This window comes from Artemia sp. Qi Xiang Cuo, chromosome 11 (assembly GCF_049724085.1).
Source record: "Artemia sp. Qi Xiang Cuo chromosome 11, ASM4972408v1, whole genome shotgun sequence".
Classification (NCBI taxonomy): Eukaryota; Metazoa; Arthropoda; class Branchiopoda; order Anostraca; family Artemiidae; genus Artemia; species Artemia sp. Qi Xiang Cuo.
The window spans coordinates 17,072,323-17,099,879 of NC_142804.1; the positions used below are offsets into that span (position 1 = coordinate 17,072,323).

Genomic DNA, 27,557 nt, shown 5'->3' on the forward strand with positions numbered 1-27,557 from the left:
GCTAGCAACCTAGTAAGAGACGATCACGTCCAATGTTAAGAAGTATAAAATATTTTTTCGAAAGCCACCCCTGGCCCCTTAAAACGCACGTTTCTAACATTATTGACCCCTCATTTAACATGGGATATGAGCATTTTTTAGCTTCTCCTTTTTGAACATTCATTTTAGATCGACCAGAGCTGAACTAACTAATATTAGTTAAATTTCATGTTTTTGTACCTATAAATTGATTGATTTTGCTTATATTATAATTGATACTGTGCTTTAAGTACATTTATGTGTAAGGTAAAGCTCGCTTTACCGGCCTGTTCCCATTTCGCTGGCACTATCCGATGGGCATTTATGGATTACTGTTGTCGGTTAATCATCTCCCGTGCTATATTTTTTTTCTTTGGCTGAAGTTCTGGATGAGAGATCTAGTAAACTAATGGCTTAAACAATTTTGGCTCCATCTCTTCTACAATAAAAAGACTTTTTTCAAGCTAATATGTAACCAAAAACATTAAATTATTTTAATTGGGAGAGGTAAGCAGAAGTTACGCATTGTCTCTGATTTCAGCAGCCTCTTGAAAGTGAAGGCCAAATGTTTTGTTCTTCCTTCTTGGCTGTTCTAGGGGCGGTTGGGCACTTTTACCTGGGCCTCATTGTCATAGTTGACAGAAAATTACTGATTGTTTCAAGACTCTAGTCTGAAGTTTTTTTCTTGTTCTCTACTAGCACTGATAATGCTCCGTTGAAGAGCAATAATTTTATTACATGTGTTTTTAAACCACCGTGAAATATTTAATTACGAACTATGAGTTTACTAGCTCGAAAATTATGGTCGCTGTAAATTTTAATTTGTCTGCCATGATGTTTACGCCTTGAAAGGCTTTAGAGAAAGTAATCTCAAGGTATGGAATAAAAACTGAACATGTAGGGAAACATTTTCAGGAGACAAGGCGACAATATAATTGAGTAGGCATAAATATCGAAATGTGAAAAAGAATATGTACTTATCATGTATTGTGACTTAAGTCTATATTATAATTTGAGCTTCTGATTTGTTTGGAGAAACTTATTTAAATTTTAATGGAGGAGTGTCTTGTTGAATTGAGTAGGCATAAATTTTAATTAAAAATAAACTTAATTAGCATAATAAACTTAGCATATTAATAAATAAGGCATAATAAATTTATTTAAATTTTAATGGCAGGAGGGTCTCGTTGAATTGAGTAGGAATAAATCTTAATTAAAAATAAACTTAATTATCATAATAATCTTGGCATATTAATAAATAAGGCATAATAATCTTATTTAAATTTTAATGCCAGGAGTGTCTCGTTGAATTGAGTAGTCATAAATTTTAATTAAAAATAAACTTAATTAGCATAATAAACTGAGAATATTAATATATAAGGCATAATAATTTTATTTAAATTCTTAGGCGATGAGTGTCTCGTCGAATTGATTATTAATCAATGTTTATTAAAATATAAAATTATTTATCATAAGAAAACTTGCATAATAACATATAAGTAATTATCATTTTTATTTAAGTCTTTTGCCTGTTGTTTATTTTCGACTTTTTTAGTCATATTACTTAATTAAAATTAAACTTATTTTTAATAAAAATATTGTATAAGAAACATTTATGGAATAATAATCTTATTTAAATTTCAATGGCAGGAGGGTCTCGTTGAATTGAGTGGGCATAAATTTTAATTAAAAATATACTTAATTAGCATAATAAACTTAGCATATTAATAAATATGGCATAATAATCTTATTTAAATTTTAATGGCAGGAGGGTCTCGTTGAATTGAGTAGGCATAAATTTTAATTAAAAATAAACTTAATTAGCATAATAAACTTAGCATATTAATATATAAGGCATAATAAATCTTATTTAAACTTTAATGCCAGGAGGGTCTCTTTGAATTGAGTAGGAATAAATCTTAATTGAAATTAAACTTAATTAGCATAATAAACTTAGCATATTAATATATAAGGCATAATAAATTTATTTAAATTTTAATGGGAGGAGGGTCTCGTTGAATTGAGTAGGCATAAATCTCAATTAAAAATAAAGTTAATTAGCATAATAAACTTGGCATATTAATAAATATGGCATAATAATCTTATTTAAACTTTAATGACAGGAGTGTCTTGTTCAATTGAGTAGGCATAAATCTTAATTAAAATTAAACTTAATTAGCATAATAAACTTATCATATTAATAAATAAGTCATAATAAACTTATTTAAACTATAATGCCAGGAGGGTCTTGTTGAATTGAGTATGCGTCAATTTTAATTAAAATTAAACTTAATTAGCATAATAAAATTACGATATTAACATATAAGGAATAATCATATTATTTAAATACCAATGGCATTAGTGTCTTGTTGACTTGAGTAGGCATAAATCTCAATTAAAATTAAACTTAATTAGCACAAGAAACTTGGCATATTAATAAATATGGCATAATAATCTTATTTAAATTTTAATGCCAGGAGGGTCTCGTTGAATTGAGTGGGCATAAATTTTAATTAAAAATAAACTTAATTAGAATAATAAACTTAGCATATTAATAAATAAGGCATAATAATCTTATTTAAATTTTAATGCCAGGAGGGTCTCGTTGAATTGAGTAGGCATAAATTTTAATTAAAAATAAAATTAATGAGCATAATAAACTTAGCATATTAATATATAAGGCATAATAATCTTATTTAAATTTTAATGGCAGGAGTGTCTTGTTGAATTGAGTAGGCATAAATTTTAACTAAAAATAAACTTAATTAGCATAATAAACCTAGCATATTAATATATAAGGCATAATAAATTTATTTAAATTTTAATGGCAGGAGTGTCTTGTTGAATTGAGTAGGCATAAATTTTAATTAAAATTAAACTTAATTAGCATAATAAACTTGGCATATTAATAAATAAGGCATAATAATATTATTTAAATTTTAATGCCAGGAGTGTCTTGTTGAATTGAGTAGGCATAAATCTTAATTGAAATTAAACTTAATTAGCATAATAAACTTAGCATATTAATAAATAAGTCATAATAATCTTATTTAAATTTTAATGCCAGGAGGGTCTCGTTGAATTGAGTAGGCATAAATCTTAATTAAAAATAAACTTAATTAGCATAATAAACTTAGCATATTAATAAATAATGCATAATAAAATTATTTAAATTTTATTGGCATGATGGTATCGTTGAATTGATTATGCATAAATTACAATTGAAATTAAACTTAAAGAGATCAAGAAAATTGTAATATTAATATATATTTAATAATTAAATTATTTAATTTTTAATTCAAGTAGGGTCGCGTTGACTTGAGCATTAAGCTATCTAAATTGTAATTATAAATAATGAGAATTATCAAATTATAATATTAATATATAATGAATAATAATCTTATTTAAATTTTAATGGCAGGAGGGTCTCGTTGAATTGATTAGGCATAAATTTTAACTAAAATTAAACTTAATTAGCATAATAAACTTAGCATATTAATAAATAAGGCATAATAAACTTATTTAAATTTTAATGCCAGGAGTGTCTTGTTGACTTGAGTGGGTATAAATCTTAATTAAAATTAAACTTAATTAGAATAATAAACTTAGCATATTAATAAATAAGGCATAATAATCTTATTTAAATTTTAATGCCAGGAGTGTCTCGTTGAATTGAGTAGGCATAAATTTTAATTAAAAATAAACTTAATTAGCATAATAAACTTAGCATATTAATATATAAGGCATAATAAATCTTATTTAAATTTTAATGGGAGGAGTGTCTTGTTGAATTGAGTAGGCATAAATTTTAATTAAAAATAAACTTAATTAGCATAATAAACTTAGCATATTAATAAATAAGGCATAATAAACTTATTTAAATTTTAATGGCAGGAGGGTCTTGTTGAATTGAGTAGGCATAAATTTTAATTAAAAATAAACTTAATTAGCATAAAAAACTTAGCATATTAATAAATAAGGCATAATAATCTTATTTAAATTTTAATGCCAGGAGGGTCTCGTTGAATTGATCATTTATAAATCTTAATTAAAATTATACATAATGATAATAATAAACTGAGACTATTAATATATAATAAATAAAATCTTATTTAAATTTTAATGGCAGGAGGGTCTTGTTTACTTGATTATTCATAAATTTTAACTAAACATAAAATTAATTAGAATAATAAACCTAGCATATTAACAAATAATGAATTATCATGTTTTTTAAAGTCTAATGGCAGGAGTGTCTCTTCGAATTGATTAGGCATAAATTTTAATTAAAAATAAACTTAATTAGAATATTAATATTATAATATAAACATATAATGCATAATAATTTTATTTAAATTTCAATGGTAGGAGTGTCTTGTTGAATTGAGTAGGAATAAATTTTAATTAAAATTAAACTTAATTAGAATAATAAACTTGGAATATTAATAAATAAGGCATAATAAATTTATTTAAATTTTAATGCCAGGAGGGTCTCTTTGAATTGAGTAGGCATAAATTTTAATTAAAATTAAACTTAATTAGCATAATAAAATTAGCATATTAACATATAAGGCATAATCATATTTTTTAAATTCTAATGGTAATAGGGTCTTTTCGAATTGATTAGGCATAAATTTAAATTAAAATTAAACTTAAATAGAACAAAAAAATTAGCATATTAACATATAAGTCATAATAAATTTTTTTAAATTTCAATGTGATTAGTGTCTTTTTGAATTGAGTAGGCATAAATTTTAATTAAAAATAAACTTAATTAGCATAATAAACTTAGCATATTAATAAATAAGGCATAATAATCTTATTTAAATTTTAATGCCAGGAGGGTCTCGTTGAATTGAGTAGGCATAAATTTTAATTAAAAATAAACTTAATTAGCATAATAAACTTAGCATATTAATAAATAAGGCATAATAAACTTAGCTAAATTTTAATGGGAGGATGTCACTCGTTGAATTCACATCTTTTTGATAAATGAAAAAAGCCTGTACCGCTCCATCAACAAATATTTACTGTCCTGCGCCTTTTTGGATTTTTTGGAAAGTATAAGTTTAAAGGGGATATTGGATTGTACCCGCAAAGTATCCTATCCGTACCTGAAAACCGGGATTGTCTTATGATTTTTCTTCTGGTTGTTGTAGAATATTGAAGGTCAGTTTGCTTGCGGGAAAAGTTTCACCAGTGTCACTAAACCGAACAATGAACCATGGTCGAGGAGTCAGAGGACGGAAACATTTTGAACATTCTTATGTTTTAATTATAGTTTTGTAGAATTTATTTACATGGTTCCATAGCGTAATATCGGAGATTCTACCTTATCTTGTCACGTAGCTGATATACATTTTTTTATTTTGATGACCAGTAGATATTGGGGGTCAACAAAATTCATGGGAATGATCTTCTACTCTAAAATGCTTAGTTTTCTGTTTGGCTCAACCTTTGAGGGTTCTGGGTATCTAAGCGTCTTGCTATCTAACTTTCTTCCTAAATTTGTAGTTTAGGTGGGTCTAGTTAGTTGAGCTGTTATTTTTCTTCCTCTATTTTAATTCTTCTAATTTTTTTCTTCTTCTTCTCTGTTTATTTTCTAGTTAGTTGAGCTGTTATTTGCAGTCATTTTCTTTTTTATTTGCTCATTTAAATGCATTCATGTTCAGTACAGAAAGTTGGATTATATTATTACTATCAGATAAATTTTTCTAAAGAGGCGGGGATAGAAGATGACAAACATATTGCGCAGAAAACCCCGTGCCCATCTGATATAAGGAGAAAAACATTCGGAAGGGGGGCAAATTCGACCGAAATGAAACAGATTACTTAAACGACAGCAATAGAAATGGGTGAAATAACGAAGATCATGGCATTTTTTGGAACTTGGGGGGAGGGGGTTATGTGCATGATAACGGGATATACCCTTTAATTTGTTCTTTTATAAAGTAATTTATCAAACATTTTTACTCTGTAAGCATTATAAGTAAGTGTCTTTATGTACTGTACGTCTCGTCTGTCTTGTAATATGAATAAATTTTACTCTAAATACAACATTATGATATTATTGTCTAATGCATTGTATTGAACAACATATTACTGTACTAGATTATAGATAAGACCAGTCTTGTAAATGCACAGCCTGTAATGCAGTGGTGGTTTTAGGGGAGGGGCAGAGGGGACATTTGCCCCGGGCGCACAAATTTGAAATAAATTATCTAACACATATTAGAAAAAACTTAGATAAGTTTTTTTCTTACTTTTGTTTGTTTAGAAATTAATCACTGAGTATTGATTAATTAATAAAATAAAAATAAATAAAAAATGTTGAAAGATTAATAAAACAATTAATAACAATCTAAATAAGTTAACAATAATTTGTTTAATAAATAAAAATTTTGTTAAAATCCGATCTGAAAATTTTATGGAAGACCGGTGGGGGGGGGAGGGTGCTAATTAACATTGTGCCCTAGGCGCAAGAGAGGTCAGAACCGCCACTGCTGTAATGTATTTAATCTGTAAAATTTTTGTCACTTTATCATATTTTAGCCATGGCTGGAAATATAATTCCTGCTATTGCATCCACAAATGCTATCATCGCTGGACTTATGGTGTTACAAGCTTATAAGCTACTGGAGGATAAGCTCGAGGAATGTAGACTCGTCTTTTTGAACAAACATCCAAACGTCACAGGAAGACTTGTTGCGCCTTGTCAGTTAGATAAGCCCAAACCGACTTGTTATGTGTGTGCCGAAAAGCCTGAAGTAAGTTTTTTTCTTACTTTTGTTTGTTTAGAAATTGAATGTAATTTCTTTGCATTTATTAATAATGAATTGTGAAAAATTTATAAATTGCCCAATTCTTAATAATTTCTCCATCCTTTGCTCAAACAATTTGAAGATTATCTATAAACAAATTTATTAGTTCTTTCTTTCTTTTTTATTATTTAGAGTATCTAATACATTTTTTCTTTTTAGTTAGTTAGATTAGTAATTTATGGGTTCCATGGGTCTCATGTGCCCTTCAATAATTCTTAAAGCCCTATACTGGGATTTAACTTTTGTATTTTTGTGACGTTAAGCAACAGCTTGGTACTGGTCTGAAGTTAACCATTCTGAATATAGCGTTGTAAATATGAGACTTTCAAGTGTCTCTAAACGTCATTTTTCCTTAGTTTATAGTTTGGAATTGAACATTCCCAAAAGGATAAAGTTGACCAATTTTTTGGAAATTTTTTTACTTTTGAAACGTGTTCGCAAGCAAATCAAAATTGGTTGGTTCTAAGATTTTCAAATTCTGAATCTCTAACAAAGCGCCGTCATGATATTCTGAGTGCGGCGAGAAACAAGATCGGTGTTAAAAATGTATGATAAGGTCGTCTCAGGTGCTCAATTAGCTTCTAGGCGAGTGAGCTGCTCGTCGAATTAACTCCCTTTGAGATTGCGTTTAAATCTTGTTTTTGAGTAATTTTGTACCGCTCTATCGTTTTTCTTTTCTTTTCTTCTTCTTCTACTTCTTTTTTTTTGTAATCTCGTACCGTTTTATAGTTTTTCTTTCTTTTCTTCTTTTACTTCTTTTTTTTGTAATCTCGTACCGTTCAATTTTTTTCCCCTTTTTTATCTTCTTCTACTTCTTTTTTGTTGTTTACTTTTGAGTGATTATGTTTGTGCTGCGTTTGGTTTCGTTAAAGACAGTCTTTTTTATTTTGCTTTATTTCTATTTTGTCTGGCTCCTTTTTGCTTGAGCTTGGAGTAATTTTGAATTTTAGTTATTTTCTACTCCTATTCTGATTGCCAAGTCGCTGCTCACCTTCCCCTACGTCGTCGATTTTGAGCTCGGTTTGCTATGGCACGGGTTTGATTCACCATATTTGTGTCCTCTACATTGGTGTATCTTCTTTCAACTATGCTTGCTGCCGAAATTCGATCAACAGCCTGCATCTCGACTCGCTGTAACTGACGCTTCAGCGTCCTCGCTCGATAACGTTTTTCGTTAATTAACAGAATTCTCTTGTCGTGCGTGACATTTCCGACCATTTTCCTATACTTTCCAGTTTTAGTCTTGAAGCAATAATTGGTAGGAACACCCCAGCTTCTGTTTCAGCTTCTTTTAGGTCTGGTCCGAGGGAAGTGAAATTATCAATGAGAATGCAAATTGCCACAATTTAATTGTCGTATATGCATACCTTTTATTGTTATTTTATTAGAGAAAAAATGTGAAAACCTAGTGGATTACATGCATAAAAACGAAATTCTGGGGAAATCATAAAATCAAAGGATTCTGTGATCAAGTCTGATAAAAGTAGAAATGCAAAAAGCGGTCTGTAGAAAGGTTTATGAAAGTGCTTTTATCGGTCACGCCACAGTAGAAGACTTTAAATCAAAAACTGCGTAAACAGTTAACGTGAATTGGTCGTCAATCTCCAAACTACTGGCATCAAATTCTATTGGTTTGATTGTTGAAGAAAACCTTCCGTTGATTAACAACGCGAGAAACATAAATCAACAAGTTGCAATAGTTTCCTTGATATTGGTATCTACAAGATGCGTTTAATCGCGTTTTAGATGCGGAATTGCCCTGATCCTGAATGTCAAATAGTATTGCTGTTTTATTGTCTAAGGATTTCTATGATTGAATATAATTTTAGGGAATATAGAAATACTATAGGATTTTGTATGATTTTTTTTAAAATTTAGATTTGAAGTCTTATATTTGAAGATTTAGATTTGAATTGGTGGAATTTATTTTATATATTCAGGGGGATGTGATTCGCCTGGATTGTGAAATGTTTGATTTTTGGGAAATTTATTTGAGGATTGTTGTAGTTACCCAATAACGCAAGATCCAGCGAAAGCAAAATATGATGAAATGTGATGTATTTAAAAGAAAAAAAATGGTGTTATGTTTTTTTATTTTTTTTTATTTAATTAAATGTAGTGAAGTGTTTTAAGAAAAGTGAAGATATTTTTAAGTTCAAAAATGTATATGTATTGTAATGTTATATGTTATAGGTCTTATGAATTGGAGCAGCCCCTTGCCGCGGTGGGTAGCTAAAACGTGAATTTTGAAAATATTGTATCGTAAATTAATGGATGGAGAATCGTATGGGGAATTTGATAAAAAAAAATGGTTTTAAGAAAAACGTAGATAAAATTAATTAGAAGAGAAAAAATTAGGTATGTGAGGAATTTGAAAGGTTAAAAAAAAGGATTTCTGAAACTGGGTTTTGGTCAGAAATGGCCCCTAGAGAGGCTCATTTTTCCAAATGAAATATTTTTTTAAACGGCTATTTTCAGTACTTTGAACCTGTGGCAGCACTGCCCTCGGGCAAACGAACCACAGCAAACAAATCTCGAGAATACTTGACGAAATAGATTTATCGTGTATTAGTTACTTACAGGTTTTATTTTAACTTGCTTATACAGACTAGTAATGAAATTCTTCTTTCTTAAGTAGTATGATTTGTCAAATTGTCAACTTGTCAGCCCTAGACTGTCAAATTGGCAGCAAAAATCTAAGTTGCTTTTTGTAATCCAGTATTCAGTTATTCAATAGTCAATGAAAAGGATATTTTGTCACACTTTCTGAAATTAAAAGAGAAACAACTCTCTAAAATAACTGCATATGGAACTTGAGCAAACTTTATTTCAAAGAATTCCACTTTCATCGAACGTCTGGTGTTGAAACGAAGTGGTCGTACGAGGCGTCGATTTTATGAGATGGAAGCCAGCTGGTACAAGTGGCGGTGGAATTACCCTGTACAAGTGGCGCTGGTACAAGCGGCGGTGGAATTGCGCTGTATCATAGGGGTCGATGGTGCGGATCTTATTTATTTTTTGAATGCCTAGCGATGGCGGTAATTTTATAACTAAACTTGAGAAAAGATACGGCTGTTTGTAGATTTTTTTTCTGGGGGAAAGTAAAACATTCGGAATTTCTTCCTAGAATACAGACAGAGAAAGCTTACGATTGGCTGCTCTCCTTCAGGATATCTATTTCAGAATATATGCAAATATTTTTGTAATTACTAATTACAAATATTTTGTAATTACTAGTTTTTTGCTCTTTAAGCAATTTAATATAAACTTCTCCATACATGAAAATCTTCAATTTTTCCACATAAGTGTGACATGTGTGACAACGTCATTGCAATATTGATGTATATAAAAATGACGTCACTCACATAATATATATATATATATTTTTAAATTATGTATATTTTATATATATCACTAAAATTATACATCACTAAAATTATCTATTATACATCAGTAAAATATATATATTTTAGAAAAAAATTACATACTTTTTTTTTGTTAGATAAATCCACTCGCTACGTGATTAATCTTACAGGTTTGAAAGCAATCATTTGCATAATGTCAGTAAGAAGGCCCAAAAAACGAAAATTTTCAAATATTACAAACGATGATTCGATATTTTGACAAGGTATTACAACAATCCAAAAACCTTAAAATAGAAAACAAAGTTTCAAGCTTAGCACATATCGTTGTTAGAAATCGGGGAAGCTTCAGTAATCAAATATTTCTGAAAAGACATGAAAATTACAGTATGAAAATTGCATAAAGAGCAAAAAACTGGTAAATGCAAAAAAAATTTGTATATATTTTAACAAGGGCTTACAACATTTCAAAAACCCTAAAAAAGAGAACCTTTTTGAACGCAACCAGTTATATAATGTCAGTAGGAAGGCCCAAAAAATCGAAAATCTGCAATTAGTACTATTACAGATGATGATTCTCTATTTTGACAAGGGATTACAACAGTTCAAAAACCTTGAAAAAGAAAACCAAAAGTTTGAAGCGTGGTACATATCGTTGTTAGAAATCGGACTCGCTTCGATAGTCAAATATCTTTGAATAGACTGTAGTATGAAAAGACATTAAATTACGTAAAGGGCAAAAACTGGTAGTTGCAAAAATATTTGTATATATTTTAACAAGGGACTGCAACAATTCAAAAACCTTAAAAAAGAAAACCATAAGTTTAAAGCTTAGTAGTTATCGTTGCTAGAAATCGGAATTTCTTATATAATCAAATATCTTTGAAAAGACCCCAATATGAAAAACAGTAAATTGTCTCAAACTGTCTGCGGTTCCAAGACAAACGCCAATGAGAATCCATATATAGAGCCTGCCGACTGTTGGGGCAGGCCTCCCTAGCCTGCCCCATACATATATACATATATATATATATATATATATATATATATATATATATATATATATATATATATATATATATATGATATAAAATATATATGAACTGGTTTTAAATATATATGATATATTTCATATATATAACTGGTTTTAAATACATATGAAAAACATTACGCTTTGAACAATCTGCAAGGTCAAGACAGTTACAGATATTTCAGCTGCTTCAGTGGTGATCGCTAATAAAGGCATCATGGCTTCTAAAAACTTGATTTTGGGAGAGAGGACATAAGTTAGGGGAAAGAATACATAAAATTAGAAACTACAAGGAAAATTTAAGTTTATGTTTAAATCTTCTAGGCAAGTTTGGCCTGTAACGTGAACACAATGTCGGTTCGAACTTTGGTTGATCTAGTCATCAAAGAAGCTCTGAGTATGGTGTCTCCAGATATAATGGTAGATGATGGAACAGGTACATATATGATTTTTCTCTTATATTAAAACATGTGTGACTTTTAAGTTATTTTTTAATCATGTAAGCTAAAGCAAATTTTAGTTGTGTTTGTCATTTTTTATTTCCTTATTTCCTACCGATAAATTCCAGCAAATAATTTCCATAGAGCTTTAGGGCGTTTTAATCTTTATTTCCTATTTTCTGGTGATCTTGGTCTTGACGATTGGTCCAGATACATAATTATTAGGGAAGAAAACTCCGTAAAGATTATTCGAAAAGATCCTTCCCCTCTTTCATTCTCCCCCCTCTGAAATTGCGGCCTTAAAAATCCACTGTTTTTTTTTTGGGGGGGGGGGTGGAATCCTTGATATCACATTGAGTTTTGGACCTCTGTATAACTGTGATTGAGGAAGTGATTAAAATTGTCATTAAAGGATCAGAACTTCAGACTTATGCTTTACTATACTCCTCCTCCCCCGGAAATTAAATTAACTGATCTGTCGTCACGTTCTGGTACGCTTGCAAATGACATGAATTGAGGAACGCTTCTACCGCTTTCCCCTGATAAGCCAAAGCAAATCTGGACTCCTTGGTAAGAAAGTAGATCTTCCTTCCATTAAGTTTTAAGATACAACAATCAGCATGAGCCGTCATGTCTAATAAGAATTTTGCATCCTCTGGCCACAACAAAGGTCAAAATGAATGCGGTTTTAATCCCCCCCCCCCGACATACACCCTCCCTCATCCCCGAAAAAATTTACACCCTCCCTCCTCCCCGAACCCGAAAAAATGTTCACCCTCCCTCCTTCCCGAAACAAAGTACACCCTCCCTCCTCCCCGAAACAAAGTACACCCTTCCTCCTCCCCGAAAAAAATATTTGGATATGGCCTCGATCCACAAAAGGCTTTCGCTTCCTAATTCCCATGGAAAACTACTTTCGGTAGATGTCGTGATGCAAATAATTTAAACGAAACCTTCACACACCCTATTAGAACAAAATTGTGTCTTGACGGCCCAAAGGCACAACTAGGAGATCATTTTCTACTTCTTATCATGTTTAGTTGACACTTGACAACCTTCTGGTTGGTATGCGAATAACAATATTCCACAAAGCTTTAATATCTTATCGAAGACCACGTGAATGTTTATTTCTTGCACAATTATGGCACTAAAAAATCTCTAAGAAATTTGTTTTTGGAATAAGAACATTTTTGTTTTGCTTCTTGTTTAATCAGTTAAGTAGGTAAAAAAGAAAGTTCTTAATTTTCTTCTGGAAAACTTCTGGGAATTCTTCAAACTCCGAAGGAGCTTTTTTTGCACTGAGCTAAAGATGGCAAAAAAAAGATTACAGAAATAAAAACAAACTACGAAAGCAGTAATGTTTTTTTAAAAACTTAATAACAATATCGAAGTTTAATGATGAAAACAAGTACAATATCCAATCGATGGAGTTTGTTTATTTAAGGTGTATTCGTTAAACCGTCTAAAATCCAAGTAATAGGCTACTTTTGCTGGTGACCAAATGCTATTATCACCGAAAACACTTTTTTTTTTCTCAGAAAGCTCTTATTTTAATCACAGTCTCTCTGTTTTAAATATAAGATGAAAATTTTCTGCGGACTTCTGGAAAGTGCCTGAACATAGCTAGCAGTTTTTGCTTGAACATTTTGATGCTTTTTTAGGGCCCTTTTGTTTACTCATTACTCTTCCTATAAGACATCCTAGATGATTAGATAGGACATAGGAAATCAATTACACTTAAATAAACCAGGAAAAAAATTGTTGACCAACTAATAACAATCGACTGTTTCATGTTCTAATATCCTATTCTTTAATTGTTTTGTTTATTATGCTAAATAAAAATTAAAAAAAAGGAAAAGTAAAAGTCGATTCTCATTTTTGCCTGTGTTTTTAGTAGAAGCCAAAAAATGTTAAAACAGTCATTTTTATATTTTTGTGAAACTTGAAAAAACTTGGGATTGTAAATTCTCCCTTTTTATTTCTCTCTCTTTCATTTCTTTCATTTCTCTCTCTCTCTAAATTCTCTCTTTCATATTCTAATATCCTATTCTTTAATTGTTTATTGTTTTGTGTATGATGCTAAATAAAAAAAATGAAAAAGTAAAAGTCTATCCTTGATTGTGCCTGTGTTTTTAGTAGAATCCAAAAAAATGCTAAAACATCCATTTTTATATTTTTGTGAAACTTGAAAAAACTTGGGATTGTAAATTCTCTCTTTTTAGTTAGATTAATCTGTCTGTGAAAGTTCTTTTTAGGATTGCATACGATGTATACCATGGTTTGTCGTCTGTCTATAAGATTTTATGACATCTTCAATTGTGTCTACTCTTAAATTCAACTTTCTTTTCAGTTTTAATGAAATTTGTGCAAGTGTTTATTCTCTAGCCCCGTGACTCCCAGAGTGGGGCGCAGGCCCCACCCGTGGGCCATGGCAATATTTTGGTGGTTCATGGGCAGGACGTGCACCCTTCAACTAACTTTACTTTAGAGCCTTAATTCTGGAAAAAAAAAACTTTTTTCATGTGAATGAGATCACATACATATGCATTTGAAGAGCAGGAAAGACACGATATAATTATAATGATAATTATAATTATAATGATATCATATATTGTATTCAGACAATATTTTTCATTAGTATATGCCTAGAGGAAGACCCGAAAAAAGATGTCAAGTTAATGGCCTTTTAAGCTTCCTTCAAGTGAATAACGCGTGTAAAATTTTAAATCACAAAATTTAAATATTACATGGGGGAGGGCATCAGGATTTTAAAAATGCCTCGGCGGGACATGGCCAAAATCGGTTTGGAGCCACTGGTGTTTATTTTTTGTTGAAGTCTTTCCACTGGATACATGTGTCCATAAAAACTGTACGTTGATAACTTTGATAGGACATTTTTGGAAACAGCTGTTTACTGGTTTAAAATTATTCTCTTTAATAAAAAATACATTTTTATGGTAGATTTTGTGCTCATTTTAACCACTTCCCCCCCCGCATATTTATTTGTTCGAGGCCAAAAAAAATTGATATGCAGTAGCATCCATCCCTGTAAAATAAAAAAAATGGAGGTTTTCAGTGCCTTAAATCTGTAATATTTGTCCCGTCAGTTCGATTATTTGTTTACTAGTTTTTATCTGATTATTTTTCCTGATCTTTTTCTAAGATAGATATTATACATTCTTTACGTCTAGTTTTCACTTAACAAAAAGTAAAAATTGTTGAGTGGGGCTCATCCTTGATTGCTGTAAACAAAAACTGCAAAAAACATCGAGAAGTTTTTACTGCCTGTAAAAATCCTTCAGATTTGTCTTGTTAATTGAAATAATTATTTTTAAATTTTGAATTTTTAGGTTCAATTTTTTTTTTTTTTTTTTTACATTGTCATCCGTTTTGGAACGAGTACTCTTTGAAGCAAGTACTAGCCTAACTTGGTAGAAATCTGGAAGAATTTTTACAGTTTTTGTCAATATGAACAAAAACCAGTGATTTGACAGTAAACAGTTTATGTGACGATGTTTGTATTCTCTACCGTTTGTTCACTTTCGGTAATAGACCTAGTTATAGTTTCGTTGAGTGTTTTATGTCGGTGGACTCTGCTATAGGGCTATTTCTTTCTTTTAATAGGTACAGTGCTAGTATCTTCGGACCCAGATGATGGAACGGAGGTCAACTTGGACAAAACCCTCTCAGAATTTGGTATTCAAGATGGATCTCGCTTACAATGTCAAGACGATTCGCAAGATTATAAGCTTACACTAGATATCGTCCAAACGTAAGTCAAATAACAGCTATGAAGCTAATTATAAGTAGCGCAATAGCGCTGCCTAAGTAAAGAACGATGTTGGCACAAGGTATTATTATTTTTTCTTCTAGACCAGGGCACTTTGTATCGAAAAAGTTGTCGTATCGAAAAAGTTGTCGTAGAAACTTGAAAAAGGGATCATTCGATTGGAAAGTGAAAGGGCTAATGCCCTTTTTAATAGTTGAAAGTGATTGGAGGGCAACTAACCCCCTTCCACGCCCACCAATTCCCCAAACACATCCAACCAAAATGTTGAGATAGCCATTTTTTCAACATAGTTGAAAGTTCTGGAAATTAGGTCTTTGAGGATGACAACTCCCCCCACTGCCCTCAGGGCAAGGGTTGTAATTTATGCCCTGGGGCATATAAGGTTTTTATAGAAAGCGTTGTCGTAGACATTTCAAAAAGGGCTCATTCAATTGGAAATTTAAATGGCTAGTGCCCTTTTTCATAGTCGAAAATAATTTGAGGGCAACTAACCCCCCTCTCGCACCCACCATTTCCCCAAACACATACAATGAAAATTTTGATATAGCCATTTTTTCAACATAGTTGAAAGTTCTGGAAATTATGTCTTTGAGGATGACAACCCTCCCCCATAGCTCTGAGGACAAGGGTCTTAAGTTATGCCCTTGGGGCATATATGGTTTTTATAGAAAGTTTTTTGTAGAAGCTTCAAAAAGGGTTCATTCGATTGGAAATTAAGAGGACTAGTGCCTTTTTTATTAGTCGAAAGTGATCAGAGGGCAAATACCCCCTCACATGCCCATCATTCCCCCAATCCCATCAAATCAAAATTTTGAGATAGTAATTTTGTGCAGCATGTCAGAAAGGTCTGGAAATTATGTTTTTCGGGATAAACAAAATACCCCGGCCCTCAGGGAAAGGGTTGTAAATTATGCCCTGGGGACATATAATGTTTTTATAGAAAGCGAAGTCATATAAACTTCGGAGGGGGCTCATTGGACTGGTAATCAGACACTCTAGTGCTCTTTTTAAGAGTCAAAGTGATCGGAGGGCAGCTACCCCACTCCCCCCCCCCTACACTCACACACGTCGTATTGTCCCGAAATGTATCTAATAGAAATTTTGAGATAGCCATTCTATTCAAAATAGTCTAAATATAATATAACAAGGCTTTTGGGGTTGAAACAAACCCCAGAAATTAGGAACAAGGGTTGTAAGTTATGCCCGTGGGGAATTTAAGGTATTTTATGGAAGCGATGGTTGTTTAACTTTAGAAGAGGCTCAGTCTTTCTCCCTGAAAAAGACTATGTCAATATAAAACGAACAGAAATTAATTAAAAAAAACTTTTTCCTTAAAATAAGTTTTTTTTTAAAGTAAGAAATGCATTAAACCAAAAAGGTACAAAAATAGAATCAAATAATCTACAAAGCATACAACTACCACAAACTAGTATCAATAAATAAATGAAACCCAAAACAAACAGAAATTAAAATAAATAATAGAGTCAAACTCAAAACGAGCAGAAACTAATATGAGTAGGGTTCTAAACCTCATGCTTTCTAAATGCCAGAATATAATTTGTACTTTACTGAAAAAAATTCTTTTAAATGTTTTCACTTTTATAACTTTAAGAAATCAAAAATTAATTAAGATTTTAAGGAATAAATATCAGCATTTATATTAAAATGACAATGCACATTTTCTTTTTGAGCAAATTCATTTGAATTTTTTTCAGTAAAGTACATTCAGTAATTTCAGTAATACATTCAGTAATAGTTCTGTTAAAGTTTTATGCCAGCTTTGTTATTAATAACTTATTTTGAAACATATTGCACTTACTGAATTTTTGTCGTTTTTTTTACTAAAAATGTTTAAATGCAAAAAAAAACGGTAAGAAATAATTGATTAGGTTCAAATAATAAATTTCAACGAGATAACCGGGAAAGACAACACACGGACAAACCTATCACGAACATGGGTTACATAGGTGAAATGTTTAGTCAATATCGGAAAATAAAAGGAAACTTTGAATTTCTGCTTAAATTTTTCGGTGCGGAGGGAGGGGGAGGCTCATACCGGATCATGGGACCCAGAAAATAAGACTGTTGTCAATCCAAATTGTCGCAGGATTTGGTATTGAAGATGACGATTTATGATATTATGAGCTCACCCTTCTTGTTGCATGAGTTGCGTGTTGTTGCGTGTTGCGTGAGTCAAATTTTAGCTGTGAATAAGACTAATATTTTTTTTAATTTTGAAGCATTGAAACTATCATTAATCGTTAAGCGATATTTGGATCCAGTCAAATGTTATTTGACTATCCTATTCACTATTATCAGTCCTTGATCCAGTCTTAAAATGTTATCTCTTTTGCAAGACACAGACTATTTGCTGTATTTTGTGTTTTTAGAAATTTTTTATGACGACTGACTAGAACTTTCTACTGGTATAAATTTAAGTAAAGACTGCACAAAATCAAGCTGTGTCAAGCCAATGAGAGCTTGAATTTTGTTGCTATTATAGTTAATATATTGTTGGCTAGTATAGTATGTAGCCTAGTTTGCTAGCTATGAATAAAGTTATTAGTTTGGTATCATTTGCAAGAAAGGCAAAATAACTTTGAAGGCCGCTCACACAACGTCAGTAATGCGAATATAGGGAAGATTAATTAAACATGGGGAAGCATATTTGAGGGGATAGCTTGTTACGGTTTTTAGCATTTGATTTACATTATGATTGGTGTTTGCTGGTTAAAATGTTCAACCTTGGCGTGTTTTTTTTTTTTTGGCTTTTTTTTGTTCTTTTTTCATTTTTTATTTATATTTGCTAAATTTGTATTTTGTTCCTGAGCTTTGTTTGTAGACTGTATTCTGTGTTGGTATGGTCCGCAGGCTTTTTGCAACAAATCTTATCTATTTATCTTTTCTATCTATTGCTAGTTTTTCAAAAATTTAAAAAATTGTTTGCAAGAAAATTTAGAATTTTCTGCATAGAATCCTCTTTTTCTTTTCTTTTTTTTTGCGACCGCTTAAAATATTTCTTGTTTTAAATTTTGTGCCGTCAGTTTTGTGTCGTTTTCTGTGTTTTATTTATTTATTTTGTGTGCCATTTTTGTGTCAGTTTTGTGTTTTATTTTATGTATTTCATTGCCATTTGTCTCTCACAGTATTGTTTGGGCTATTAATATGTTTTTAAACCATGGTAAATCCAGCGATGTACTTCTCGTTGGGCTCTGCCGCCATTTTTGAGAAATGTCAAGCTCTTTTTCAGAATTCACAAAAATTTGTTCAAGAAGAACAAGTATAAAAGAAGAAGTTTAAAAGTACCTAAAAAGAGGAAGGAAAAACACAAAACTGAAAATGCTTGTGTGTTAGTTTAAATTATCAACTATAACGATACTCAAAAATATTCAAATCTTCACAGTAAGTAACTGTACTATCGCCTGCAAACTGTATCAGCCTATAAACCTGTATGTACTACAAACTCGCTGCTTCATCGTGTCACCAGCAAAATAAAACAGAAAAATATGTTTGATCCCAGAGGCCCGCCCCCCCCCCATTTGAAAGCCGTCCTAGCCGTGTCGTTAGCCCTCCGGACTTGGAACCCTGAGGTCAGGGGTTCGAGTCCTGGTGTCGCTGGCTATTTGGTTTATGACAGGGGTAGCTTTAAATGGGTATCTGGAGAAATCTGGGGAAAAAACGGGAAGTGTCGGATGATTTGCCCTCGACCACGCATTGCACTCCTGGCCGAAGTCGTCGAATCAGGGGATCGGCACCTGCGCAACGCAGACCATTGGTCAGCATGCAAAAAAGTTTTCAAGTTAGTCCCATTTGAAAGATGGCATCTGGGAGACAAATTCGTGGCAACTACCTTTAAGAAGTTAGTTGAAAAGGTGATTGGACGGTTTGAAGTCCCAATGTGTTCGATGGTTACAGCGAGCCTCGTATGCACTAATCAGAAAGCTGAAAGTCGTCACTCGTAAACTTCAGAAAAGGTAGTTAGCTCCGACGAAGGAGCACTGCCTTGCATTTTATGTCAAGTTTTGCTCAGAATAAAGTGAACAGTGAACACCCCCAAGTACTCCGGATTTTGATTGGCGATCGCCAGAAACGCAATTAATTTTTATCCATCGGTACTGAAATTAAAACACGGTCATCTAAATTTAACCAGAAATTGTGTATTCTATAAAGCAAGCTTTTAGGAGTGTTGATTTTTGCCACTGACGTGTCACTAACAGATACAAGTATCTCACCATGGATGCTAAAATCGTTCTGGGCTCCCATGGACAGTAATATAGTACTACTTTTAGTATTTTTGGATCGAAGTATTGGATTTTTAATGCTTTCTTTAAAAGTAGTACTGTTTTAGCATCATTTCGTGAAAGTAGTAGCATCATGTCGTACAGATACGAAGTATCTCACCATGGATGCTAAAATCGTTCTGGGCTGCCATGGACAGTAATATAGTATTTTTGGATCGAAGTATTGGATTTTTAATGCTTTCTTTAAAAGTAGTACTGTTTTAGCATCATTTCGTGAAAGTAGTACTTTTTTGTCCTTTTTTCTGTAAAAGTAGTACATTTTTAGCATCATTTCGTGAAAGTAGTACTTTTTTGTCCTTTTTCTGTAAAAGTAGTACATTTTTAGCATCATTTCGTGAAAGTAGTACTTTTTGCCTTTTTTTCTGTAAAAGTAGTACTTTTTAGCATCATTTCGTGAAAGTAGTACCTTTTTTTTATTTTCGAATCAACTCAACTTTTTGTTTCATCATCAATTTTTCGCTTCATTTCATAATCGTACAATCTACTTCATAATTCCAGACCTACCAGAAATTTCCAATGTATTTCTGAATATAATGTGACCAACTAGGTATATATTTTCCAATAAATGAGTTTAATTACACATCTTTTAGTGTTAGCGCCCACTACTACGCTACCTCAGGTTTAGTAAAGCTATACACACTAGCTCATTCATGAGTTCTAGCTGAAGCTTAAGTTATTACACATGAGTTTTAACTCGTGAGTGCTCATTGCATTCTAAAATCACACGTAAACATGTTGCACCTCTTTCGACTTGATGCTTACAGATCTAATCTTGTTTTGTGCTTATGTTGCACAGAGCATGGACAAAAGTGGCAATAAAGCAAATGAGTTAAAGCTTAGAAAATTTTAAGAAGGGTAAGGGACACGCTTGCCGATTTGATGAGAAATTATGTCAAAGACAAGTTTTAGAACATCCTTTTAGCCTTTGAAGTGGATTTCTCAAACCCAAGGAACTTCAAAACAAGGGAAACAGAGATTATTTTTGGAGCTGAATTGGAGCTCTTTGCTGTTGATCAGATAGAAAGTCGTAAACTTTGGAAAAAGAAGTTAGCTGTTACAATGAGCATTGCCTCCAATTCATATCAAGTTTTAATCGGAATAAAAGCGGAGATTGAACAGCGAACACCCAGCGCTTCGAATATTTCACTCTCTAGTCAACACCCTTGAACGGTTTTCTCTATTTATCTATCTTTTATCATCTTTCTTTTCCGGATAGTCAGGGACTGTTTCAGTTGGATGGAAATTGAGATTCAACAAAGAGATTGGAAGTGGCTACCACAGTTGAAGAAAGATTTATGTGAAGGAAAAATGCCAAATCAGCAGTTCTTGAGCTCAGTTCCCATCCTCAAGGATGCCGTTGGGGTGTTCGGTTTCAGTCTAGTAAAAATACGGGATTAACCTGGCATTTGAGCAACATAAATGATTTTGGCACCAAAATGTTCAAAAAATTCGCTTAATAACATCCAAAATCGGCCGTGTAGAAATGCCCCTTTTTCAGATCTTGAATTCGAAATTTCTGCCATATTTTTTTTAGATTGAAAAGTCGTTTCCTATTAATTCGGGAGACCGAGTTCATTTTCGGGAGACTAAAAATGACGTCAAAATTGAAATATTTCATCACTTAGTACCCCAATTCCTCCCTAGGATATGTCAGAAGAGTTAAAATACCATTTTTAGTATTATAATAATATAATAAACAATTTAAAAAAAAGTGAAATAATGGATCTTTCCAACTCTGATTTCATTTCTGGTCTCCCCGAATTAATTGGAGTCGACCTTTCAATTATATATTTTTTCAATTATGTATCATATTATTGAATACTCCGAATGGTATTTTTACCCCTTCTGACCTTGCCTAGGGTGAAAATTGGTTACTAAGTGATGGAATTTTTCAATTCTGATGTCAGTTTCAGCCTCCTCAGACTTGAATAAATAGAAATTCTGACCCTCCCCCCCCCATCTCTGACCTTGCTTGGGTGGAAATGGGGTACCAAGGGATTGCATTTTCCAATTCTTGTGTCATTGTAGGTTTTCCCATTGGACTTGAATTAATAGGAATCGACCTTCAATCCAGAAAATATTGCAGAAATTAAGCTACAGGATCCCCCTTCCTTATCCGCTCTTTTCCCTGAAAAAAGGGGAATTTTTGCACGGCCGATTATGGATATGCTATTAAGCAAATTTTCTGACAATTTGGTGCGAAAAACATTTCTGTTTCGTAAATGGCAAGGTTTGGCTCCTTGTTTTTGTAGTTTATCTGGATTCTTTTGTAATCTACCCACTTTCCTGATATTGAAAGTTTTTCTGTGAGAAAGCTGCTGTGTTTACCTCAGGAAATATCTGAGATGTCAATAAGCTTAAATTGTCATCTGATTGGTTAAACTTTGACTCTTAACTTATGCAAAACTTAGTTATCTTTTTTAAACCCTCCATCTCTTCAAGGAAATGCAATTTTTTTTCCAAACGATTTTTTATATTTGCAACGCCAAAATGAAAGTCTTATAAATTTGTATTAATTACAGTTTGTTACAGTTACTTTTTTACTGTTACTGTTACTGTTACAGTTACTGTTACAGTTACTTTGTATTAGTTACAGTTTGTTTTCTTCTTCTTTATTTTACGAAAAAAAATGTAGAAAGCATTTATAAGTATTTGTTTTATGGAAAAATAAACTTTTCATAAGAATTTATTAATGGTGCCATGCACCTAACAGTTTTTAAGGAGCAATTGTAGTTTGATCCTAAAAAGTTTTTCTTTTCTTATTTCAGAGAAAAGTTTCCAGAAAATCTCGAATACATAGTCTCTGGAGATCCAGAGCAGCTCAAAGCTCAAGCAGCTGCAGCCACCGCAGCTTCAGCCAGCGCAGCTTCAGCTGACGCCGCAACTTCTGCTGGTGCCAATGGTAAGTTGGCCGATTTATTCTTCTTCTTCTTTCGGGATTCCTTATTGATGTTTAACATTTTAAACAAGCTTCACTTTAATGTCTGTTAACATGCAGATATTGGACCATGAACTTGGTTTGAGTTGGGGGTTAGGGAATCGGCACCAAAAACTGACCGTGGAGCAAGGGTCTTCGATTTCTGGTTTGTAGTTTTGCCCATGTTTCCACGAACCAAAATGGGTCTCAATGCCCAAAATAATTATTTTACAGCACAAATGCATATTTTAAGGTTATAAATCTTTAATTTTTTCTATTTCCTTGTTGAAAATCCAAACAGGATGTAATTTGCCAGGCGTCCCCGTTACAAATTAATCGGAAAAAAATAAAATCAAATTTTACAACTGAAAGTAAGGAGCAACATAAAAACTTAAAACAAACAAAATCATTCGTATATGAGGAGGGAGGATACCCCCTCCTCAATACCTTGCTCTTCACGCTAAAGTTTCTTAGCACTTGAACAAAGCTTTTCTATCTAATTAAGCGGTCCTTTTGTTAAGGAGTCGTTTTTAAGGAATTGGGCCAAAAAGGCAAACTTTAGCCTAAAGAGGGAGGTATTGAGGAGGGGGCAGTTCCCCTCTAATACGGAATAATAACGCTTTCAATAAAAACCTTATATGACCTCAGGGCATAACTTACAAATCTTGCCCTGAGGGCTGTGAAGGGGGGGGGGTTGTCTTCCTTAAAGACCTAATTTCCAAAACTTTCAACTACGTTGAATAAAATGGCTATCTAAAATATTGATTGGATGTGTTTGGAGAAAAGATGGGCAGGAGAGGGGGGTTAGTTGCCCTCAAATCACTTGCAACTATTTAAAAGGGCACTGGCCCTCTGAATTTGCAATCGAATGAGCCCTTTTTCAAGTTTCTACGACAAAGATTTCAATAAAAAACCTTATATGCCTCGGGGGCATAACTTGCAACCCTTACCCTGAACACTGTGGGGGGAGTGTCCTGCACAAAGGTATAATTTTCTGAACTTTGAACTGCGTGAAACAAAATGGCTATCTCAAAATTTTTATTGGACGTGTTTGAGGAAACTATGAGAAAAGAAAGCGTATTGACTGCCTACCAATCAATTTTTATAACTAAAAAGAATCGTATCTATTTCAGTTTTCGATCAAGTGAGCCCTTTTTTGAAGTTTTTACGACTACGCGTTACATAAAAACCCTACATGCCCCCTGGGCATAAATTACAACCCTTTTCCTGAGGGCTGTGGGGGGGTGTCATCCTCAAAGACCTAATTTATAGAACTTAAAACTATGTTGAATAAAGTGGCTGTCTAAAAGTTATGATTCGACATGTTTGGGGAAAAGGTGGGCGTGAGAGGCGGGTTAGTTGCCCTCTAATCACTTTCGACTATTAAAAAGGGCACTAGCCCTTTGGATTTCCGATCGAATGAGCCTTTTTTGAAGTTTCTACGACAACTCCTTCTATAAAAATCCTTATGTGCCCCCAGGGCATAACTTACAACCCCTTGCCCTAAGGGCTGTGGGGGACTGTCCTCAAAAACATAATTTCTATCTGGAAATCAACTACGCTGAACAAAATGGCTATCCCAAATTTTTGATTGGATGTGTTTAAAGAAATGATGGACGTGGAAGGGGTGTTAGTCGCCTTCCAATCACTTTCGACTATTAAAAAGGGTACAAGCCACTCCAATTTCCAATTGAATGAGCCCTTTTCGAAGTTTCTACGACAACTTCTTCGATACGAAGTGCCCTGCTCTAAAGGAAAAAATAAATAAATAATACATTGTGCCAACATCGTTCGTATATGCCCCCAGGGCATAACTTAAAACCCTTGCCATGAGGGTTGTGGGGGAGTGTCCTCCTCTTTACTTAGTCCCCGTTTCTTGTCTCGTTCTCGAGTGTCCCCGGTCTTTACTTAGGCAGCACAATCGCGCTGCCTGTGATTTATACAACAACTTTCTATATAAACCTTATATGCCCCCAGGGCATAACTTGCAACCCTTGCACTGATGGCTCTGAGGGGGTATCATCCTAAAAGACCTAATTTCTAGAACGTTTAACTACGTTGAACAAAATGGATATCTCAAAATTTTGATTGGATGTGTTTGGAAAAATGGTTGGCGTGAGAGGGGCGTTAGTCGCTCTCCAATCATTTTCAACTATTAAAAAAGGCTTTTTCTGAAGTTTCTACGACAACGCCTTCTTTAAAAACCTTATATGCCCCCAGGGCATAACTTAAAATAACTTAGTTGCCCTCCAATCACTTTCGACTATTAAAAAGGGCACTTGACCTTTGAATTTCCAATCGAATGAGTCTGTTTTGAAGTTTCCACGACAGCACCTTCTATAAAAAACCTTATATGCCCCCAGGGCATAACTTAAAACCCTTGCCCTTAAGATTGTGGGGGAGTGTCCTCCTTAAAAACATATTTTCTATCTGGTAATCAACTACGCTGAACAAAATTGGTATCTCAAAATTTTGATTGGACGTGTTTGGGGGAATGATGGGCGTGGGGGGGAGGGCTAGTTGCCCTCCAATCACTTTCGACTATTAAAAAGGGCACTAGAACTCTTAATTTCCAGTCTAATGAGTCCCTTTTGAAGTTTGTACGACGACCCCTTCCATATGAAGTGACATGCTCTAAAGGAAAAAAAATAATAAATGATACATTGTGCCAACATCGTTCTTGAATGTCCTCAGTGCATACCTTAAAACCCTTGCCCCGATGGTTGTGGGGGATTATCCCACTCAAAAACATATTTTTTATCTATAAATCAACTACGCCGAACAAAATTACCATTTCAAGATTTTGATTGAATGTGTTTGGGGGAATGATCGGTGTGGGGGGGGGGCTAGTTGCCCTCCAACCACTTTCGACTATTAAAAAGGGCACTAGCCATTCCAATGTCTAATCAAATCAGCCGTTCTTGAAGTTTCTAAGACAAATCCTCCGATAAGAAGTGCTCGGAAATTGAAAAAAAACACATTGTGCTCACATCGTTCTTGACTTAGGTAGTGCTATCACATTGCCTATGATTGTTCAGGTTGTGGGACAGAAACTTCTTCTTTTCCTCGGCTTGTTTTTTGTCATTATGAAAGACATATCGCCGAATCTTTGTTTCTTTTAATTGTTCAGGTGATGGAACAAAAATTTTTGTTTCTTCTAACGATTATCTAGTCCATGTTCATTTCATTTTCTAAGGTATGGTAGGCATTTATGACCTTATCCATGTCAAAATCCAAAACCCATCATCATCACTATCACTTTCAATTTGTTTGGTTCGTTTTGCCTCGACTTGTCTTTCGTCATTATGAAATAAATATCGCCGAACCTTTGTTCTTTTAACATAGGTATGGTAGACATTGATGAGTTTATCCATGTCAAAATCCCAAACCCAATCATCATCGCTATCATTTTCAATTTTGACGTGTGTTGATTCTCGCTGTCCAGGTTGATTTTCATTGACTCGCGTATATATTCGGTGTCGCATGTCGTCCAACCGCGTGTGTCTTTGCTCATCATTTTCATTTCTGAAACGCCACCGCTGTTCTTCTAACCGCGTGTGTATTTGCTCTTCATTTTCATTTTTAACTCGCTCACAAGCTCGGTGTCGCATATCTTCTAACCTTGTGTTTCTTTGCTTTTGGTTTTTGGCACGCCGCCGCTTTTCTTCTAACCGCGTGTGTCTTTGCTCTTCATTTTCATTTTTGACTCACTCACTTGCTCGGTGTCGCATCTTCTAACCACCCGTTTTTGCTCTTCTTTTTCATTTTTGACACGTTTTTGGATTTTGATTACTTCAGACATTTTAGCAATGGTCTTTGCTTTAGCTGCCCGTATTGGTTTTGTTGCAATTGGTGATCCTGTGTCGGTCTTCACATCTTATCACGTTTGTTAGTTCAGGTGTTGGCTCCAAAGAATCATCTTTTATAGTAACTGCAACTGCAAATTTTCGTTTTTTGGGCCGTCCAACAGACATTATATTATATAAATAACTGATGCGTTAGAAACACAACAATTTATTTATTTATGGGACAAATACACCATCTCCCAAATTTTGAGATCATACTGTTTTCTGGTTGTGATCTCAAATTCAAGGTTTTCTTAATTACATGGGATGATTTGATACATGGGATAATTTTATCCGTTGGAAAGTGAGTCTAGACGACTCGACATTTATTTAATCCAGTTTCGTTTTTTTGCTTTGTTTTGATCTCTGAACTGTTTCATTTTAATTTTGCTATTATTTATATTTAATTTGTTATATTTCAAGCCTTAAATATTCACATTGTAGGATGTATATCATATTTATTTTAAGGTGTCGAGCCTATAGATGTTGATGAGATAGAAGAAATACCACAGAATGTTATCCAGAAGGGCTTAAAGAGAAAAGAAGCAGAAGAGCCCCCAGTTTCCGCAAAGAAAGCAAAACCTGCCCCCATAGAACTCATTGAACTCTGAAGATATTCTGAACTTTTTTATCTTTCTTGTATATTCAAATAATTCTTTCATAAAATTATCTCAATCACAAAGTCTTGATGTTTTGAGATAAAAAGCAGGGACACAAATTTCTAATATTCAAATCACTTAAAATGAGTATTTACATGCAGGTCAGGTAGAGTTCCTTAATGGTAAGGGATGGCTTGCCACTCAAGTAAGTAGGTCCACTCGGGAATAACAATTTTTAGCTATTGCTAGTTCATATAATGACATAAGTAGCTTCTTTATTGACAGAATTTAAAACCTTAGACATAGAGCTATTTGCTCTAGGTCTATTGCCCTAGAAACGGATGCTTGGACAAAACTTGTTTAACCGACTTTCGGGTTTTAATAAGTAACTTCCTGAGCATATGTGTTTCACTCAACAAATGTCTATTCATAAGGTT

The 27,557-nt window shown here is 33.1% G+C and overlaps 1 protein-coding gene across 1 annotated transcript in view; it reads left to right on the forward strand.

Annotated features, from left to right (window-relative positions):
* The window catches only part of Uba2 (Ubiquitin-like activating enzyme 2), a 73,274-nt gene extending 46,077 nt beyond the window's left edge, over positions 1-27,197 (forward strand). Inside the window, exons 8-12 of the mRNA XM_089096342.1 lie at positions 6,568-6,782; positions 11,553-11,664; positions 15,293-15,440; positions 22,528-22,661; positions 26,990-27,197. Of these exons, the coding sequence (XP_088952468.1) occupies positions 6,568-6,782; positions 11,553-11,664; positions 15,293-15,440; positions 22,528-22,661; positions 26,990-27,132 (752 nt within the window). The 3' untranslated portion in view covers positions 27,133-27,197. The remainder of the gene's footprint in view (positions 1-6,567; positions 6,783-11,552; positions 11,665-15,292; positions 15,441-22,527; positions 22,662-26,989) is intronic.
* Positions 27,198-27,557: the final 360 nt, after the last annotated feature.